Raw genomic sequence first — 21,948 nt, 5'->3', positions numbered from 1 at the left:
CTCTTATTTTTTCAATTTTTATGGTAAAAATTGGCACCCCGACAAAGTGCAAACATCAGCTAAAAGTAGAAAAGCTATGTTGTTGAAATATTTGCTTTTAAAACTCATCTCTTTATGAAATATATCTACAAATAACAAAATGAATCTATTTTTCTGTTGCAACCATGGACTATCTTTTCTATTGCAACCATGGACTGTCAACACTCAACAGTGGGATTATATAGTTGGAATATAAAAAAAGTAAAAAGTTATTTAGTTTTACATGGAATTGTTTTTCTACATATTTGTCCTACTTGTTAAAAGGCTAGAAAGGGTTATCTGTTGACTTTAAACATGTTACAACGAGTGAAATGTTCGAATTCTAAAGATCTCATATACACATGTTTAAAAAAGGGGGATCGTTGTCACTCCTCCGTATACTTCAAGCGCGCTCAATAACTTAAAAAAACATGTACATAAAGTACCTACACTTGTCGACATATCACCGGCGAGACTTAGGGCTGTTTGTTTGGGTCTGAATGAGCCTCTTAATGGTTCGGGTCTAACCCATTCAGGCTTAAGAGTGCTTGTTTTGTTAAAATGCCACATCTTAATGGCTCTTACCCATTCAGATAAAAAATAGCGCTGAATAAAAATTAGACCTCATGACCCTTCCCTTTCCTCTTCATCTCTATGACTTCTGATAGTCTCATACCATCGTCAGCCATACCATCTTTCCATCTCCAGCCAAAATCATCGTCCCACCATCCCGCCTACCTTCGACCATCGCCCACACCATCCCACCCACCACCGCCGCATCACCATTTTGACGAGTCGACAGTTATCGAGATCCGCTAGCATAACATGAGGTAGAGTGGGCCGAGAAGACAACAAAATACTCACGGAAAGCGGTATCAACAAATCAGTAGTTTCGCATATTCTACATAGAATTTCTTGTACACTACAACTTAAAATAAAAAAAGTATTAGCTTCACCCATGGATATTGTCCAAAAGTATATTGACCAGTAATGCAACTAATATAACCTTCAAGGTCCATTATGTACAATATTACAACATTATTCTCAAATTGAATCCTATAAAATCCCTAAAACCCTTAAAAACCCTAGAACAGAACATTTATCTATTCGCCGTCAACCACCGGAAGCACCGTCATCCATCCTCTCCGGCCAATCAAGGTTCATTCTCATCCTCCGATCGCATACTATCAATACACAAACAATCTTTAATTTTTTCGGTTTCAATTTCTAGTTCAAAATTGATTAAATTTCTTCCTTATTTTGGGGTTTAGTTTAGTTCGATGACTTTTATAAATAACATTGGGTTTGTGGGTTTTGCAGGATGTATCTCCAGTTTTACATAAATGAAGATGGTAACAAGGTTTACACCACCAAGGTTCGTTTTTTATGCTTTCAAATTGGCTACTTAACTAATTATATCTTTTATTTATTTATTTATTTATTTATTTTTTCTATTTCTTTGTTTTAGAGTTTGGTGTTAGCAATAGGACCTTGGCTATTTTGATGCCTTTATTTTAATGAATTCAATGTTTGTGTTTTTTCTTGTCTTGAATAACTGTTTGCATCTTTAAAACGTTCGCGAAAGCGATTGATATTCGTCTATTGGTGTTTTGCTGTGACTAGCATTTATATATGAAGAGTATTAAGTTGATGTAAGACAGACTTTTAGTTATAAATCAAAACTAATGCTTACTTTTATTGGTTTGCAGAAAGAATCACCTCACGGTTTGGCCACACAGTCGGCTCATCCTGGTATGCATGCGTTTTCAAAACTGTTATTGGTTTCTTTTCAACTTACACTTCGCGCATTATTATCTAATCACTTTTGTAGCTGAAATATCAGATGGGGCAAAATGGGCGGGTTAGATGGGTTGTGTGATCAGTCAAAATAGGTATTATTGGGGCCAATCCGACATTCTTGATTGACGTTTTTTTTCTTTTTGCAGCCCGTTTCTCACCGGATGATAAGTTCTCGAGGCAAAGGGTTTTGCTGAAGAAGCGTTTTGGCTTGCTGCCGACGCAAAAACCAGCTCCTAAGTACTGAATCGCTTATGCTTTATGTTTAGTTTGTGTGTTTTGGATTGGGTGGTTTTACCGGATGGTTAGTTATGTACTGGTAGTTGTGAACCTGGTTTAAATGAGAATGCTCTGTTATTTGTTAATTTTATCAGCAGTCATTTGTTTTAATGTGAGTAACCCGTGCTAAAATATGATATAAAGTTAATAAAAAAATGTTTGCATATTCGATTCAGGTTATGTTAAATCAAACATGAAGTATATGTCATAACATATGAAACAATTATAATTATTTAAAAAAAATCTATAATGCCAAATAATTTAGTAAGGTATAAACAATTTCTAATAAATGAAATTATATTACACTAATTATAATAGTGACGAAGGATTAGAACATAAATTCAATGGAAAAAGTTGGGTTTGAAAATACCGGTTGTTTTAATAAACTTGTTTTGAACCAAATATGAACACGAATCGCTTGTTCAAATTAACATAAAACTACATGTATAGCAAATTTGACTTTTAAGTTAGAAAATACTATCCTTTAAAATAACCTGTTTTGATTCAAATTCATTCTGATCATAACTCTTTTTACTCGCCCATTTTGATTCGAACTAATTTAATACTCTTTTAAAACAACTTGTTTTCACCCGAATTTATTTTACTCAAAGAACACATTGACCTAAACTTGTTTTGAACCACACACGAACCCGACCCGCGTATTTAAATTAATATATATATAAAACTAAGAATACATGAATAATGAATTTTATTTTTACGTTAGAAAATACTATGATTTTTACGGTTCGACCCGAATTTATTCGACTCATTACCCTTTTTGACACACATGTTTGACCGAACCAATTTGATATTCTTTTAAAGCAACCCGTTTCGAATTGAACACTTTCCATTCATAACCTGTTTCGAGCCGAACTAATTTTACTACACTACTAAAGCAATAAAAGTTTTTCACATGGCATTCAACTAGCATGCCCGTAGAGGTGTCTAAAATACCCGAACCCGATTAACCCGACCCGACCCGAACCCGAATAAACTAATTCGGGTCGGGTTAAATAGGGTCAAAAAGTATTAATCAGGTTATTTGGGTTAACCCGAATTGTTAATAAGGTCGAGTTTCAGGTTCATTTTTGGAAAAAAGTCGGGTTTCGGGTTAACCCGAATAACTCGATTAGTGGTGATACTTAACTTTAAATACAATGATGAAAAGGTGAAATAAGCACTATAAAGGCAATACTATAAGCTTTATAGGAGTTAATTATCTGCTTGCTCAGGAACCGTTCGACGGAAAGTTCATTAATGTTGTATTTATTTAATTAGACGAACGAACATGAACACATGTTTTACTCGCTCATCTATGTTCGTAAACATTCGTTTATGATCATTCATTTAAGTTTGTTTACGTTCATTAATGTTCTTTTACATATTGTAGAAAATTATAAAATATTATTTGCATTTAGAAAGTATATACCCATAATATGTTTTATATTCGTTTGTGTTTATTTGAACGCGGTCATTTATGTTCATTTAAATATGTTTGTGTTCTTAATGTATGTTCCTTTATGTTCATTTAAGTTCGTGTTCATTTATGTTTTATATATGTTCCTTCATGTTCGTTTATCTTTGTTTAATTATGTTCATTTATATTCGTGAATTGTTCATTTAGACTTTAAACGAACGAACATAAACGAACAAGAACATGTTTAGTTTTTAACTAACGAACATGAACACGAATATTTGTTCGATTAGGTCTTCGTGTTTGGTAAAAGTTAAATGAATGAACACAGAAACTTCTTTGTTCATGTCCGTTTGATTCGTTTACAGGCCTATATATATAATTATAAGATAAATACTTGTAAAAGAAATTGAAAATTGAGTGGAATGAGAAATATTGCTACCTACAAGTTACAAACACATAAAAACAACTTAAAATTATAAAGTAGCATGGTTAACCTGATTAACCCGACCAACCCGACCCGATAACCCGAAACCCGAATAACCCGACCCGACTAACCCGAAACCCGAATAACCCAAACCCGACTAACCCGAACCTTAATAGGGCCGGGTTGCGGGTTATATATCTTTTAAAGGAAAACTCGACTAACCTGACCCGATTAACCCAAACCCGGTCGGGTTGACCCGATGAACACCCCTAGATGCCCGCATAGCTTCCAACTCATTAATTTTCCATTTATATAATTTTCACATGTTAATTTGAATATTAATTTTAAACATTAACTCCTAAGTTGAAGAATGTTTCAGAATAAATGGTTATAATCATTTATTGAGTAATAAACACAATTAATTGTTTTTATTGTTAATTTTTTTTAATTTTAAAACTTTTTTATTTTTTTGGATTTTGGGAAATTATTTATGAACGTTTTGTGTCACATCCCAAACCTGGGCCTAGGAGTGTGACCAATAGTTGATACATGTTATGTAATTATATCAGAGTTGCGGGTTATTAGCGGAAGTCTTTGATTATAAATAATAATTAATTTTGAAAATTTCTTGGATAATAAATATCCAAGTATTTGGTTTTCAAACCTTGTTTATTCTTGTTTACAATTTTTATTTATTTAAAACTGAGCCATCTCCATCTGCGAGCATCTAACTCCATAAATGACTCTTATGCCTTGCTATCTGTACTTATGCTTGCTTTCCTGTAATGTGGGGAAAAATTCGTCAGCTCTGTGCTGGTGAATCGTTATGACTCTAAAAGCATTTAAATAACAATTATTATACAAATATAGATTTCTCAACATATCTCAGCAGATATATTGCTATACCCGGTATTTGTAACACTTCCCTACACACATACAAGTCTCCGAGCCACGTAGCCTATTCCGAAGGACAAGATATGACCATTAGCCCGCGGTCACGTAGCCTTTGATTGTTTAGGCTGAACAGTTATGTTTGGATCCGGACACATGTGTATTCGGTCTGAGTTGTTTTTATTCTCCAATTTGTATTACAACGTTTTAGAGATCATGTAATCTCATGTAAATGTTTGACTGACTCTATAGGACAAACGACCTGTCTATCTTATATAGTATAGATATGTTTTGACTGATTTGTAAAGGTTTAACGTATTCACCTATGATTGACTGTCTGAATGATGTGGTGATCTCGTTTGAAAACCTTTATGAATGAATGTGATTGACCTATAAGAAAATAGGTTTATATAAATACCCGGATCGTCTCTTGATCCAGCTACAGACCTTTAGTCTGGTTTTGATAGCTTTAAACCTTGATTGATCATTTGTTTGAATAAAATATTTAGACCTATAATCTTTTCATTTGTTTACAAATCATGTATTGAGTTTCTTCTTCATGAAGAAACATCTATTGATAGGTTTCTTCTTCAAGAAGAAACATTGAATAACTACAATCTTTGTATGTAAAATCTTAAGTTTGTTACTCACGAATAAACAGAAATTTTAACTGAATCTTTTACAAGTAATGTTTCTTAATTGTGAAGAAACAATATTTCAACTATAACCTGTGAATGTTATATTTCTTAATCATAAAGAAATATTATTTTAACTATATCCTTTGTATGTGAATGCTAATGTTTCTTAAGCATGAAGAAACCATAACTTCTACTTATGAAAAGTTATATTATTGCTTAAATGTGATCAAGGTCCGGGCTATACCCCTGACTATGGTCTAAGCCATATAATATAATAATAATATTTAGGCAGAACCCCTACCTTTGGAGTTTATATGCCTAAGCTTGTACAAACAACACTTCTACTCTCTATTGCGTATTTGAGGCTTAAACCGTCGAAACTTCGGGGCTTGGAACGCACTACGAGGTCGACATGCTTCTCGAGGCTAAATGTGTGTGAGTTGGGTGTGAGTTGGGAGTGCCGATCACCCCTATTTATAGTTGATTTTGGGAACCATAGCGTAGCGCGATGGTTTCTTCTATTGGGCATCACGTTGCGCGATGTCAGGGTTTGACGCGTCGCATGCTGACTCAGCCATAGCGTCTGCCACGTGTCCCCCTTGTCACGACACGTGTCTGGTGACTCATACAACCCCATCGCGTAGCGCGATGGTGTCGTTCCTGGGCTCATCGCGTAGCGCGATGTGTCCTGGAATCAGATTTTTCACTTTTGGTCCTTCATCTTTGATAACTTACCACTTCTTGATCATACTTTCATTTTCCAAAAATACTAAAGCGTACCTTATGCGGCTCACGGCGATGCGAGCGTGCAAAGTGCGAAGTGCGCCATCAAAACGCCAGATTACGCCAATCACCTGAGTCCGAGTCCAAGTCCAAGTTTGTGCTCGTCGGGTGCTTCGCACCCTCCGCTAGGGCTATGGAGAGTAGTTAGCCACATTAAAATATTATTATGGAAACTTGCTTCCTTATAAAGAGCTTTCATTTCTTTTCTTGTTTCCATATGGGATGAAAGTTATTTTCCTATTTATACCCATGTAGAATGCTTCCATTTTCTTCCATCTTTCCATGTGGGATGGAATCTTTCTCATTTCCTTAGCATAAGAATACTTAATTTTTCTCATTTCATTTTTCCCATGACTTATCTTGAGAATATTTTTATCCTTCAACTTTTAAAGTTGACATATTTGGTCCAAAATAATTATGGGATTTTGTAGGATGTTACATCCTCCCCACCTTGGAATGAATCTCGTCCTCGAGATTCGCTGACTTTGGTTTGGATGATTAGATTCCCTCTAATCTGATTCTCGTATTTAACTACGAGTTGATGAATAGTTTGAACTATTGAATTGTTGTATCTTAATTGATATTATCAGTCAATGATTTAAAATATCATAAGTAATTATAAATTGCTAAACACAGTGGCCAGCTGTGTTTAATTATTTATTTTACGTTTTGTATTCTTAAATATTTACTGATGTTAACTCTGTTTGTTCCTTGGATTCAGTCTGTTGAATCTACTCCATCTTTGATTATGATCATTGATTTTCTTGTATTCTGACAGTGATGTTGCGTTAATGATTAATTATGTTTAAATTTCAAATTCCTTGAATATTTTTGGCTTTTTGATCAACCATAGCTGATATCCTATCAGCTGTATTTCCTACAGATCTTGTAGATAAAAATATATCTCAATGGTATACTGTCCTGACATATTTGATGTCTCCTGACATTTAATTTTTCCTTTCCTTTCTCATTAGGATGAATTAATTCAATATGATATCTGTTCATAGTGTCGGAAAACTTTCCATTTTTATATATTCGATTGTCTTCCTTTAAGGATAATAAATATGAGCATTCTTGTGTATCACAACGATCTGTATGCTAATATCTTTCTTTATTTACATTAAGGATTTAAAGACCCTGTTATGGTTACAAAACTTCTTGTTTTAAAATGAGTTTACAAGCAGTCTATAAGAGTTTACCTAAACTATTAGTTATTTCAAATGCCTTGGATTCTTGAACATTCCTTTTGGCATACTCTTATCCTCCTTTATTCTTAATTTCCATATTCTTCTTGTGTATAACATAATTACTCTGCCATTCTTTTCTTAATACCACCTCCACTTGCATGACTCATTTTCTTTCTGTGCTGAAATGTCCCTTTTCACTACGACTGAAACATATAATAGTTTTCTTTATGCAATTGTCTTCAAAATAACCAACTTTATTACAGTAGGTACATATGACTGATGCATTGCTTTTGTTTTGTTTTTGACATTTTCCAAAGCGTTGTTTACCATAATTTTCACAAGTTGGTCTTTCCTTGTTCGTTTTCATTTGTTTTACTGCCGCTTTTTCTTTCTTCTTTGCATTATTTTCCTCTATGACTTCCATGTCCTTGTCATATTATTGATCAAGTATTCGACTAATCTGATGGCCAAAGAAATTGTTGGTGGCATATGGGTTCTTACTATGTTTCCTATTTCCTCAGGTAACTCGTATATGTATTGACTAATCTTCTTGTATTCTGAATCATCTAGGCGTGGATTTGATTAGCAATATTCAAAGAACTTGGCATTATATTCCTTGAAATTTGTGCCTTCCATTTTGTGGTCTAAAAACTTGATCTGAATATGGTCGATTTCATTAATGGAGCAAAACTGTTGTAACACCAGTTCTTTGAATGCTTCCCATTTCATTTGATATATGGTTTCTCTGCCCTTTATCATGACTAGGTTGTTCCACCATTCTAGGGCTTTACATTTAAATTTAAGAGATGTATACTGAATCTTTTGAATTTCAGTACATTGATTAATGACGACAATGGTCTCAATCTCATCAAGCCATCGTAAAGCTGGTATGGCACCTTGGTCACCATAAAATTCTTTTGGTTTAAAGGCTTTGAATTCCTCGAAACTACAACCTTGGGCTACTAAATGGTCTTTGGTGATTTTTCTATGATGAAAAGGATTTCGGTATGGATAATTTCTAATTGTCTTATTTGAATGTTGAATCTTATGTATCTCTTCTTTCATTGTGTCTATGTATCGAGTTATTGTGTTGTGGATCATTTCCTTCATTTTGACGAAATACTGCTCATGCATGAATCTCCTGTGCAGATTCTGTTATGTTTCTGTTGCTTGAAACTTCATCATTATTCTTTTGATTGTTAGAATTTGACATTTTGTAAAACGTAATTGATTTAGTATGACAGAGATACTGAAACAATGATACAATCCGAAAGGTTTGAAACATTTAGCTATTCGGACATTCGGTAATATGAGAGAGGATCTCTTTCTGATTTTTCCTTTTCTTTTCTCTAACCTCAACTAATTCTTTATTGTGGTTTTCTATTTCATATAAGGCACGATCCAAATGTTTGGTTATTTGAGAATGATGTTAGGGTAATGGTATAAGACAATAGATTCAGATATCTCATAATCCAGGTTTAATGAGGGTTGACGAGTGTTCTTAAGAGGTATCGATTATTCCTTTGTCATATGCTCTTGAAGTGGCTAGTCCATGTTTTGGGTAAAAATCAATAAGTGTAATTTCGTAACCAAATTAGTAAGTGAGGTTTAGGTGCTTGATAGAACTAAACGTAAATGCAATGACACAAGGATTTGTTGCGAGGAAAAAACTCGTTATCCTGAGGATAACAAGAAAAAAACCCCGGGCGGTGAAAAATTATCACCACCAGTTTATTAATAATCGAAAAAGGTTACAAATGTTTGGAGCTTTCTTCTCTATATCGTGTTTACAGAGTAATGCTATAGCTAGAGTGTAAGTTGTGTGTCCTATATGATCTAAACAGCTCCTATTTATAGTTACAAGAAGGATCACTAGATAATAACTAGCAATAAAGAGCATTAATTGTCCTGATTATGATCTTGGAGCGGTTATGGCTTGCATATCATTGTTATAAACGAGTTGTAACTCCCTCCAACGTCTACAATCTTTAATGTTTTATTAATTGTTGACCGTTTCTTGTCATTTGGAGGATACTGCATCCTGAAGTTATCCTAAATATACCGCATTTCAGGATACCAAAAAGTCCCATGTATAACAGTTGCTTAGTGGTCCGAATCTTTAGGAGATCATGTGAAGTTGTATGACCTGGTAAACACCAAAGAAAGGGGGTTGAACTGTTAGTATAACGATATATTAAAGATACCTGTTGCTTGGGAGGATACTGTATCCTGAAGTTATCCTGAACATATCCTTTGCTTAGGATACTGAAAATCCGAGCCCTAACAATTGTCCCCAAAATTAACGGCTGTAAAAGGTGGTTTACAGCTGTTGATTTTTTGAATCTCGAATTCTTCACCCGATCATTATCCAGGTAAATTTCTTTCTCTCTTTGCTCTTCATCTTTAATCACCATGAGTAACAAACTCAAGCTTTCCATCATCAAGTCTAGGCTCAGGAGGCTAAGGCTGCTGGGTTGGAGACTCTCTTTCGGGATGTAACTTCTTGGAAGAAGGTGTTGGCGGAGTTGACTGGAGAGAGCATGGAGGAAGCGGGCCCGAACGGAGCAGAGAAGGTAGCGGAGCAGGCTGCGGAGGTGGCGATCAAGGATGCGGTGAACGCGATTGGTGATGAAGCACAACTGGGCAATGAAGGTGGAAAAGACAAGGTCTGAGCCTAGTTTTTTAAGTATGTTTGTTTGTGGTTTTAATGTTGGTTTGTAATGGCTTGTTGAACAATTTACTTTTCTGTCTTTTAACAAGGATGCTTTAGGATAATAGGATATATGGGTGGAGGGATCTTGACTTTTCAAGATGAAACCCATGTTATCTTGACTTCTTGAACATCTAGTAATGCTTGGGTGGAAGGATCTTCCACTTGTTGAAGATGAAGCCCTAGCATTGTCTTTTTATCCATCTGCACTTAATGTTAGTAACAACATAACCTTTCGATTTTAACATTGTGTTCTTTTTGTCATTGAATGACTTGTCTGAGTATGTTTTGGTTAGGATATATATATGAAATATTAATTATCTTGAGGATAATGTATCCTAGACACATTTCTTGAATTCATCCTACTTCAGAATAAAATACTTTATAGATTATAAAAATATGTTTTGGATCTTTATTATGTATTAAGACAAAACATCTTTAAGGACAATGTATCCTTAAATCTTGTGTAAATATGAATTGTCACAATTGAACCAAAAGATTACATTTTGAAAGACAAAAATATGTAAAACGACTAGGTGTAAACTAAACCAAAAGATTATGTCTTGAAAGCAAAATATGTAAAAAAGACTAAGTGTAAAGAGTACCTTTGTAGAGAACATTTATAAACTTAATAAGCTTACATATGATGTCCCCAGCTGTTGACCCTTTTCCGTATCATGCCTTTGGAATTTGCTAAGTTAAGCACAACTTAGTGATATTTTTACACTTAGCGATCTGGCCGATCTTCGATCTGTCAAAACAAAGTTAGATAGTTCAGGCGATAAAGCCTTATTACTGGCGATAAAGCCTTTTTACTGGCGAAAAGGCCTTTATTTGAGAGACATGAAAATTTCTAAACCTTAGATAAAACCGGGGAAAGTCCCAAACGTGAGGGCATGAAAATGCCGAGACTTTAGATAACATGAAAATGTTATAAACCTTAGATAACATGAAAATGTTATAAACCGTATGCGTGACACGTCTGCCACTTATCTTAAGGATCCGGTATATAGCCAACAACAAACGGATTATCAGCTGGTCTGGTTCGCCTGCCTCGAACTATATCCGAATCATCGTGCGCTCCAGGCGGCGTTAGAAAGGTGAAGACCTTTAAACCTTAGGATATATCATGGATATCATGTTCGTGTGGAGGTGATCAGCCTCTAGCGGTTGTCAAGATAACATATCCTTGGGATAACTGCAAAACACTAAACTCTTACTGAGGGGTGAGTTTTAGCTTGGCTAATACCCCTTAGATGCTTAAGTCAGTAAACTTGATTTAGAGATAATAACAGAAATATGTAGAAGTAGATGAGGGGACATACCTTTATCCTGAGAATACGAACATACTAGTTAAGGAGACTAACAAAAATATGCCTTAAGGTGGATAGCATTCCAAGCTTTTGGTATTAGATCACCTTTCATAGTGATTAACCTGTAGGCCCATTTTCCTGCTTTTGAATCAATCAAGTAAGGACCTTCCCCCTTTGGAGCTAGCTTTCCATCTGCTGGGTTAATGGTATTCTGAAATGTTTTTCTTAACACTATATCTCCTACTTGGAATCTTCGAATTCTGATATTCTTGTTGTAGGACTTGGCTATTCTTTGTTGGTATGCTGCAATTCTGATCCTGGTGAGATCTCTGAGTTCATCAATGGTATCCAGGTCTTCGGTAAGGCTTTGGTTGTTGGACTCGGTATCTTGGATGCTGGTTCTTACTGTGGGGATCACCATTTCTGTAGGGATAACAGCTTCGGCCCCAAACACCAAAGAGAAAGGTTTTTGTCCTGTTGCATTTTTTGAAGTGGTCCTATCAGCCCAAAGAATAAATGGTAGTTCTTCAGCCCATTTTCCCTTCTTGGATCCCAATTTCTTCTTCAAATTGTTGATGATGATCTTGTTACTAGATTCTGCTTGACCATTAGCTTGAGGATGTACTGGAGTCGAAGTCACCATCTTGATTCCCCAACTTTCACAAAAGCTGGTTGTTCTACAACCGATGAACTGTGATCCATTGTCACAAACAATCTCTGCCAGGATACCAAATCTTGTCAGGATATTACGTTTGATGATCACATCCTTTTCTTTAACTTGGACAAATGCCTCTGCTTCGATCCACTTGGAGAAGTAATCTGTCATGGCAAGCATAAAGACTTTTCCACCAGGAGCCTTAGGCAGCTTTCCCACAATATCCATCTCCTATTTCATAAACGGCCACGGGGATATGATAGGATATAATGATTCAACTGGTTGATGTAAGATGTTGCTATGTCTTTGACAAGCATCACATTTTTTAGAGAAGTTCATTGCGTCCTTCTTCATTGTTGGCCAGAAGTAACATGTCCTCAGTATCTTGGATACTAAGGCTCTGCCCCCAGTGTGGTTTCCACAATCACCTTCATGTATATCCTTGAGAACTTCTTGTGCTTCTTGATATTCCAAACATCTCAAGTATGGATCTGCAAGTGATTTTCTATACAACACATCATTTAGGATAATATACTAGGTTACCTTCATTCGAAATGCTCTGGGATTTTCTCCTTCTGGGATCATGTTATCTTGAAGATATCGTATTATGGATGGGTCCAGGATATTGGATTGTCTTCAGGTAACGAAGTCTCCATGACTTCATGGTTCTCCTTTGTTGCTGGAGTCAAGATATGAACGATGGATATCTTGATATCGTCTGGTATCTTGAAAGCTGATGCTAAATTTGCAAAGGCATCTGCTTCAGTGTTCTCTTCCCTTGGTACCTGTAATATATCAAATGTTTCGAAACACATAGCTAATTTCTTAACTATTTCTAAATATTTTGCTAAGTTTTCTGCATTCACTGCATAAGAGCCATTAAAATGGTTAGCTAGTAACAAAGAATCAACATAAACTTGAAGATACCTGACCTTCATATCCTTAGCTAATTGCAAACCAGCTATTAAGGCTTCATATTCAGCCTCATTATTAGTAGCCTAAAATTCACAGGATATGGATAGAGGTATAATGTCCCCCTGTGGCGATTTTAGCAGGATACCAAGACTTGTTCCTCTTATGTTGGAGGCACCATCTGTATGCAAGGTCCAACTTTCCTTGATCTCCAATTGGTGAACTTCTTTTTCCACTTTTTCGAGTATATCCAGGCTAAAATCAGCCACAAAGTCGGCAAGTGCCTGTGATTTGATGGCTGTCCTTGGTTCATACAGTATATCGTATGCACTAAGTTTCACAGCCCACTTTGCCATCCTTCCTGACATTTCTCGTTTTCTCAAAACAGCCTTAATAGGATAGTTAGTTTTTACATGGATAACTTGAGTTTCAAAATAATGTCTTAATTTAGTAGAAACCATTATAAGTGCTAAAATTAACTTTTCAAGATAAGAATATCTGGATTCAGCATCTAGTAGGCTTTTACTTACATAATATATTGGATGTTGTTGACCTTCATAATCTTTGACCAAGACAGCACTTATTGCAATCCCAGAAACGGCTAAGTACAAGGATAATGGTTCACCATCAACTGGCTTCATCAGGCGTGGCGCTGAGGATAAGTATTCCTTCAAGGATATCAGAGCTCTTTCTTGCTTCTCTCCCCCATTCGAATTTTTGATTTTTCCTCAGGATATCATAGAAGTCTTTACACTTCTCTGAAGATCTTGAGATGAATCTGTTGAGAGCAGCAATTCTTCCGGTCAATCTTTGGACATCTTTAACGTACCTTGGTGATTTGATATCTAGGATGGCCTTGATTTACTCAGGGCTTGCTTCTATTCCTCTTTTGGTAACCATGTATCTAAGGAATTTTCCTGCTTTAACCCCAAAATGACACTTGGCTGGATTCAACTTCATGTTGTATTCATCCAGGATGTCAAATGCTGTTGCCAAGTCTTTGAGATGATCCTCAGCCCTTCTTGACTTTACCACCATGTCATCGATGTAGACTTCTATCGTGTCCCCCAGTTGGTCTTTAAAAATCATGTTGACCAGCCTTTGGTATGTTGCACCTGTTTTTTTTAATCCAAAAGGCATTGCTGTATAACAGTATATACCTGTGGGGGTCATGAAGGCTGTGTCTTCTTGATCTGAAGGCTCCATTTGAATTTGTTGAAATCCTGAGGATGCATCCATGAAGGTTAGCAGTTCATAACCAGCAGTTGCATCCACCATTGAATCAATGTGTGGGAGTGGAAATGGGTCTTTTGGACAGGCCTTATTCAGGTCTGTGAAGTCCACACATACTCTCCACTTTCCATTCCTAACCATCTAGGGTAGTGGACCTCTCTTATCATTTTGGTCTTGAGCAGCTTCTGTACTTCTTCTTGTATGATAACGTTTCTCTCAGGAGCAAACTTCCTTCGCTTTTGATGTACCGGCCTGAAAGATTTATCTATACCAAGTTTATGAGTAATTATGGACTTAGAGATACCTGTCATATCTTCATGTTTCCAGGCGAAGGTAGAGGCTCTTTCCTTTAAGAAGGATACCAATCCTTGTTCGATATCCTCAGGCATACCTGATCCTAACAATACTTTGATCACGGCATCCTGAGAATCCAAGGATACTTCCTTCACTTCTTGGTCTCTAGCCTGCAGGACCTTCCCTGGTTGTTTCTATAATTGCTATGCCTGAGTGGGATTTGTAGTCCACTTCATTCATGATGCATAACATTCTTTTGCGTCTTGCTGATCGATTTCAATCTTGATAACTCCCCACAGACTTGGTAGTTTCACGCATTGATGATAGGTTGATGGTACTGCATTCTTGCTGTGGATCCATGGCCAGCCTAATATCACATTAAAACAAGATAAAGAGTTGTAGGGAGTTAGTTCCCTCAATATATTGGAAGTTTAATTTCTCCAATGAGTTTTTGGTTTTGCCACTGAATCCCACAAGAACTGAGGACTTTGGGATAAACTCCGTTTTTGAGATATCCCTTTTCTTCAATGCATCCATCTGGATAATGTTCACAGAGCTTCTTCCATCAACGAGTATCCTGCGCACAATACAGTTAGCTATACATAAAGTAATTACCAAACCGTCATGGTTGGGATCAACAAGATCACATCGATCTTCCTCATCGAAGGTGATAGTTCTTTGAGTTTTCAATGTGGAAGTACGGAGAGGTCTTTCTCCATTGTCCATCTTCGTTTCTTTGGAACGCTTCTTAGCTGCTGAATACGAGGTTCCACAAATGTCCGATCCTCCTGAGATAAAGGATACAACCTTGGCTCCGGGTGGTGGAGAAGGTGCCCTTTCAGGTATCTTGACAGGATCCTGACTTTTGTTCTTGTTTCTTCCAAATAGTTCCTTCAAGTGTCCTTTGCTAAGAAGGTATCCTATCTCCTTCCGAAGTGCTATACAATCATCAGTGCGATGTCCAAAGTCTTCATGGAATGCACACCATTTAGACTTGTCTTTGCTAGATCCGGGCTTGTCATTTTTCTTGGGCCATCTGGCCTTGTCACCTAAATCCTGCATGGCACATATTACACCACCAATATCAATATTAAAACAATATTCAGAGATTTTAGGATACTCCTCATCGTCTTCGTTTTCATCAACGGCGTTTATCCTGGATGTATCTTCTTTGGAATAAGGCTTGGGCCTAGAGAACTTCTGTGGAGGGTCTGCCTTCCTGTTGGTAGACTCATACTTCGGGATAGCCAAACTTCCATGAGCCTTTTTATCATCCTCTAGCCGTATGTATCTTAATGCCATGTTTCTGACTTCATCAAGATTCATGCATGGAGTCATGACAAGATCGTCATAGAAGGATGAATCCTTCTTTAACCCCATCTTGAGAGCCTCAACAGCAGCCGCCATGTCAAGGTTGGGGATATCCAAAGCTTCCCTGCTAAATCTAGTTATGTAATCCCTTAGGGATTCATTATTAGGTTGAACAATTCAATATAAATCACCTGTCATTTTCTCAAAAGATCTACTACAAGAAAATTGATTATTGAATAAGTTAATCAAATGAGCAAAGGAAGTAATAGTATTGGAAGGAATAATTAATAACCATTTGAGGGTCGGCCCTGTTAGTGTTGAACCAAATCCCTTACATAAACAGGCTTCTTTGATTTTAGCGGGAATTGGGTTAACCTCCATCCTCTCTCTGTATTGAGCTACGTGTTCCTCATGATCCATAATGCCATCGTACAGTTTCATGCTGGGTGTCTGGAATTTCCTTGGGATCTTCACGTCGCATATAGGCCAAGTGAACCTGGATAATCTGTGACTGCCTACCGGAACTTCAGCTATGGGACGGATTATCCCCGAGATATTGGAAATCATATCCTTCATTTTCTGCAATTCCCTGGCTATCTTGGGAGATATCCCCTTATCCTGCACAGATCCACGGTTAGTGTATAAATTAGCATTAAGTAAACTGTTACCGAGATCGTGGTTAGGTCTCTGGTATCCTGAGCCTTGAGGGCTAGTTCCTCTATTGAGGGTATCCTCAGGATAAGGTGACGTCTGCATAGAGATGTCATCTCCAACATGTACTTCAGAGGACACCATTAGAGATCCTAACGTGAATATGCCGGCTGACGTGGTTGAACGAGGATGCATGTTGATGTACTCCGGCCTCGTCGGTCTGGGTAACTCCGAGGATACCGGAGGACAGATTCCCCAATATCCTAATTGATGCTGAGACGGGATCCTTGTTGGTTGTGTCCCCAAGGATCCGGGATTCTAAAGGATAGATGATCCTGGAGAATCATAATTAAGAACCCTGGGCATGATTGGAGTATTCTCCTGCCCTGGTTTCTTTTTGATCCCTTCAATTTCCTTGAATAACCTTGAGTTGGTCTTTTCTTGCTGCTCCATGTGAGTTTTGACCTGTTTCATCAAAGGAAAAATGTCATTGTTAGATATAACCGGATCTACCCGTGTAGAGGTTCCCGGGTATGGTGGAAGTTCTCCTCTGGGTTGAGTGTTCTTATACGGGACTAGTGGAGGACCAGGGTTAACACTTGAAGCAGCGGTGACCACCAGAGCAAAAATGGAGCTGGTTTTTGGTTGTGAAGACATGATAAAAGGATGAAGGTGATGGAGATGAAATAAACGGTTTTGAAAGATTGAAGAACCGATTGCCCCACGGTGGGCGCCAAATTGTTTTAAGTAAAAATCAACAAGTGTAATTTCGTAGCCAAATTAGTAAGTGAGTTTAGGTGCTTAATAGAAATGAACGTAAATGCAATGACACAGGGATTTGTTGCGAAGAAAAAACCCGTTATCCTGAGGATAACAAGAAAAAAACCCCGGGCAGTGAAAACTATTACCACCAGTTTATTAATAATCGAAAAAGGTTACAAATGTTTGGAGCTTTCTTCTCTATATCGTGTTTACAGAGTAATGCTATAGCTAGAGTGTAAGTTGTGTGTCCTATATGATCTAAACAGCTCCTATTTATAGTTACAAGAAGGATCACTAGATAATAACTAGCAATAAAGAGCATTAATTGTCCTGATTATGATCTTGGAGCGGTTATGGCTTGCATATCATTGTTATATACGAGTTGTAACTCCCTCCAACGTCTACAATCTTTAATGCTTTATTAATTGTTGACCGTTTCTTATTGTTTGGAGGATACTGCATCCTGAAGTTATCCTGAATATACCGCATTTCAGGATACCAAAAAGTCCCATGTATAACAGTTGCTTAGTGGTCCGAATCTTTAGGAGATCATGTGAAGTTGTATGACCTGGTAAACACCAAAGAAAGGGGGTTGAACTGTTAGTATAACGATATATTAAAGATACCTGTTGCTTGGGAGGATATTGTATCCTGAAGTTATCCTGAACATATCCTTTGCTTAGGATACTAAAAAAATCCGAGCCCTAACAATTGTCCCCAAAATTAACGGCTGTAAAAGGTGGTTTACAGCTGTTGATTTTTTGAATCTCGAATTCTTCACCCGATCATTATCCAGGTAAATTTCTTTCTCTCTTTGCTCTTCATCTTTAATCACCATGAGTAACAAACTCAAGCTTTCCATCATCAAGTCCAGGCTAAGGCTGCTGGGTTGGAGACTCTCTTTTGGGATGTAACTTCTTGGAAGAAGTTGCTGGCGGAGTTGACTAGAGAGAGCATGGAGGAAGCGGCCCGAACGGAGCGGAGAAGGTAGCGGAGCAGGCTGCGGAGGTGGCGATCAAGGATGCGGTGAAGGCGATTGGTGATGAAGCACAACTGGGTAATGAAGGTGGAAAACACAAGGTTTTTTTGATATTGTTGGCTTCTTGGATCCAATTGATCCAAATCCATGCATATTCTGGTTTTATACTCTTTGACATTTTGACTAGATGTGCAAAAAAAACCCGAACCCAGAACCGGACCAGAAAAAAAAATCCACAACCGTTTTTTTTAAGAACCGGGTTTTTAATACCCGAACCCGACCCTACCTGTAGGGTACGCATAGGGTATGACTTTCAATGCTGAAACCCGAACCCGCACCCGATCTAAACCCAATAATACTCGAAACCCAATTCTAGTTATACCGGAAACCCGAAACCCAGTTCTAGTTATACCTGAAACCCGGGTTTTTTTGGATCGAATCGAGTTTTTTTGCATACTCGAAGCGGATTTTTTTGCATACCCGGATATTAGTGTTTGTGTACATGTGTCTGTGTGGCACTTGATAGTGGCTGCCCACAGATCTATAGCTGTTCTTCAACGGATCTTTTTGGAGCACTGATATAATGGTAAATATACATAAATCCTATGTACATTTTATGTAATATTTTATTAGTTTATGTTCGGTTTTTATTAGAATTTGTATTACTAACACATTTGAATAATGTAGGTCCTGGGACTTGTTCATGGTTAAAAAGAGCGAAAAACAAGCTTAAATGAGCTAAACCGGCGAATCGGAGCATCATGAAACGAACTGGACCGAACCAGGAGTGAATCGGACCAGACCAGGCCACTCCCCCCCCCCTAGCCGAAGCGCCACGAGGCCTGGAGGGGAGGAGCCTGTCGCGCGGCGCCACCACCTCAATATTCCAGAAAGTTCGATTTTTGATGATTTTGGGCCTTGGAAACCTATTTAAATACCTCTAAACTTAACCCTAAGCATAACCCGAAGACCCTAGCCATTTGGGACGAATTTTAGAGCTCAAGAGGAGATCTTTTGGAGGTTTTGGAGGCTTGAAATCATACGGTGACATGCTTATCATTCAAGAACGAAAATCACGGGTTTTATCGCCTTTAATCTTTCGTTTATCTTGTTTTTCACCATGAATTCTTGCATGATTGTTTTGTTTAAATTTAAGATGCTTGGCTAAATTGCATGAACTACTTAGTCTTATGATGAACCTATTTTGACGTTGTGATTTGACTTGGATTTATTTGTCGTTATGGTTTTATGATTTAGAAAAAGATTTAATCATATTAAATTGATGCAAATAGATGCTTAGGATTGTTTAATTGATTGTTATTATTCCATAGTTGCCTTGATTATTGTATGTCATTATCATAGGTTGCTATTAGGTCATCTGCTTTGTGTTTTTGACTATTTTATGACTGATATGCAATAAGATCATAGGAATAATAATTATTAACTAATTAGACCTAAGTGTGTTGTTAACCTAAATATCTGTAAAGTGCTAGGTAATTGATAGATCTTTATTATTTAGTCTTGCTAGATTTAGTTTTTTGTAAGGAGCCTGTCTAGGTTTGATTATTTATTATTGTCTATTGAATCAATTAAATATATTAAATTGCCTTTGATTTTCGCGCTGTAAGGTAGGATTTCGTATAAAGGAACTAAATCATAATTAATTAGGTGACCGTAAGGAAACTTGATTTTTAATACAGGTGTGCATTAAAACTTATTAGAAACCCATAGGTGTCTTCTTAAGAAGGGTCAGGGGTCTTGTTCGGGTTTTTGTTTTAAGTGTCTATTTTACGATCTCAGTCCATAACTAAATATTTTCCCAGTTAATTAATAACTGAAATTTAGGGGATTCTAGCCTAGGTAATTTATCATCATCATCATCATCTGATTTAATCAATAAACTTGTGCTTTCGTTTAATTTACTTGTTTTCTTAAATTTGTATTTTAAATAAAAACCCCCTTAAACAAATATAAATAAATACGTCGTGTCTGTATTTGAGTCTAATTAGCTAATAAACGTAATTTAAAGAGTCTCAAAAGTTCGATATCCAAACTTACTTAGCTTTACTAGAATCGATCGGTTCACTTGTCTGTTAGTAGTTTAGTCGAGTTTTAGAGAGTCTAGAGTATTACTTAGTGTCTAGATTAGCGTAATTTAGTTAAAAATTATTAGACTACTTTTAGCACATCAAGCACATATTTGATATAAATATACTTGTTTAGAGTAGCACCTTTTGATATACCAAACAACAATTGAAAACACATAAAATATATGTTTTTTATATCATTGTTTAGTTATTTATATATGTTTGAATGAACTTTGAAGTTTGTATGCAAAAAAATGGAGTTGGGATAAAAAACGAAGCGGACACGTTAACAGAAGAATGCTGCAGAAAAAAGGGTTTTTTAATACCCGAAAATAGGGTATTCAAATACCCGGGTATTAAAGACCCAAACCAGACCCGGGTATTGCTAATACCTGATCATACCCGAACCCAGTTGCATACTCGAACTTGAGTTTTTCTAATACCTGATTTGTGCACCTCTAGTTTGGACTAGAATGCACAGATGTTTGGGTTAAAATGACGGTTTAAGTCACGAGTTTTGGATTATATTGTTGCTTTATTAAAGACGCGGTTTAATAAAAATTGTAATTATATATCATTGTTATATTCATGTTTTTAGCATTCTTTATGTCATGTACTTAAATGTTTTATAATATCAATAAAAATAGTTTTATAACACACAACTTATGTTACAGCATCTACATGTTTATACTTCATAGTTTACAACGTATAACTTCTAAAGATGATGAAGTTTTAATTAATATGTCTTTTTCATTTCATGGTATAAGTTACATAACTTAGAATTATGTTTTAAATTGTTATTTTTCTCTATTTATCTTTGTGTGTTGGATTCTTTTAATTAAAACAACAATGTGATACCTTATAATAATAATAATAATAATAATAATAATAATAATAATGTTAGATTATTTGAAGTTTATAATTCATTAAAATATATATAACACATGCACACACACACACATATACATATGAGGTTTTATATATTTTTTGTCCGTGTGTAACACGAGATCTAACCTAGTTTTACTAATAAACAATTGACTTGAATTAAATATGAGTCTGATCCACCGGCTTAAATTAACAGAAAAACTAAGAAAACTTGAATAATAAATTTATCGTTGTTTCTATATATAAACTTTCATGTAGCATTGTAGTATTTGCATTTTAAATTAACCATGACAATCTTTTACTTGAAATTGGTCAAGTTTGCTTACTCACATAAAGAGAAACGAACTTAGTCACAACACCATTTATCGACTATGAGCGGATTGGTTTTGTCCATTACGGGTTAATCACAACCGTATAAAAAAAGTCAAAAAGAAATTTTGAGATAATCATAAAAAATATTATAAGGGTAAATTATTTGTGAAATATTATGAACTACTTGATAACAAACCGTATCATTGAACCTAAAATATATCAAGCTGCTATAACTTCGTTTCAACTACGCTCCAATTTTTATGCCCAAATGTAGTCAACTTGTATCAAACACTTTTGAACGGTAAATCCATAATATTTCTGTCAAAAATATTCAGCCAATTAATCAAGTTGTTGAAACCAACCATTTTTCCTTTGGTAATAACTTAATTTAGGTAATTACAAACTGCTAA

At 36.2% G+C, this 21,948-nt stretch overlaps 1 protein-coding gene across 1 annotated transcript; it reads left to right on the top strand.

Annotated features, from left to right (window-relative positions):
- Positions 1–1,339: 1,339 nt before the first annotated feature.
- On the top strand, positions 1,340–2,062 carry LOC143586402 (H/ACA ribonucleoprotein complex subunit 3-like protein). The gene is made up of 3 exons (XM_077067961.1): positions 1,340–1,393; positions 1,728–1,770; positions 1,965–2,062. The coding sequence occupies exons 1-3, from the start codon at positions 1,340–1,342 to the stop codon at positions 2,060–2,062; spliced, it is 195 nt and encodes a 64-aa protein (XP_076924076.1).
- The last annotated feature ends 19,886 nt before the right edge of the window (positions 2,063–21,948 follow it).

Source organism: Bidens hawaiensis, unplaced genomic scaffold, assembly GCF_021521415.1.
Source record: "Bidens hawaiensis isolate Kalapana, Puna unplaced genomic scaffold, B.hawaiensis_p1.1 tig00034643_1, whole genome shotgun sequence".
In the NCBI taxonomy this organism is placed as follows: domain Eukaryota; kingdom Viridiplantae; phylum Streptophyta; class Magnoliopsida; order Asterales; family Asteraceae; genus Bidens; species Bidens hawaiensis.
This window is presented reverse-complemented; position numbering and strand designations above follow the sequence as displayed.

Coding starts and splice junctions, on each gene's coding strand:
- LOC143586402 (XM_077067961.1), top strand. CDS start 1,340: ATGTATCTCCAGTTTTACATAAATGAAGATGGTAACAAGGTTTACACC. Junction 1,394..1,727: donor ACAAGGTTTACACCACCAAG/GTTCGTTTTTTA, acceptor ATTGGTTTGCAG/AAAGAATCACCTCACGGTTT. Junction 1,771..1,964: donor CACACAGTCGGCTCATCCTG/GTATGCATGCGT, acceptor TTCTTTTTGCAG/CCCGTTTCTCACCGGATGAT.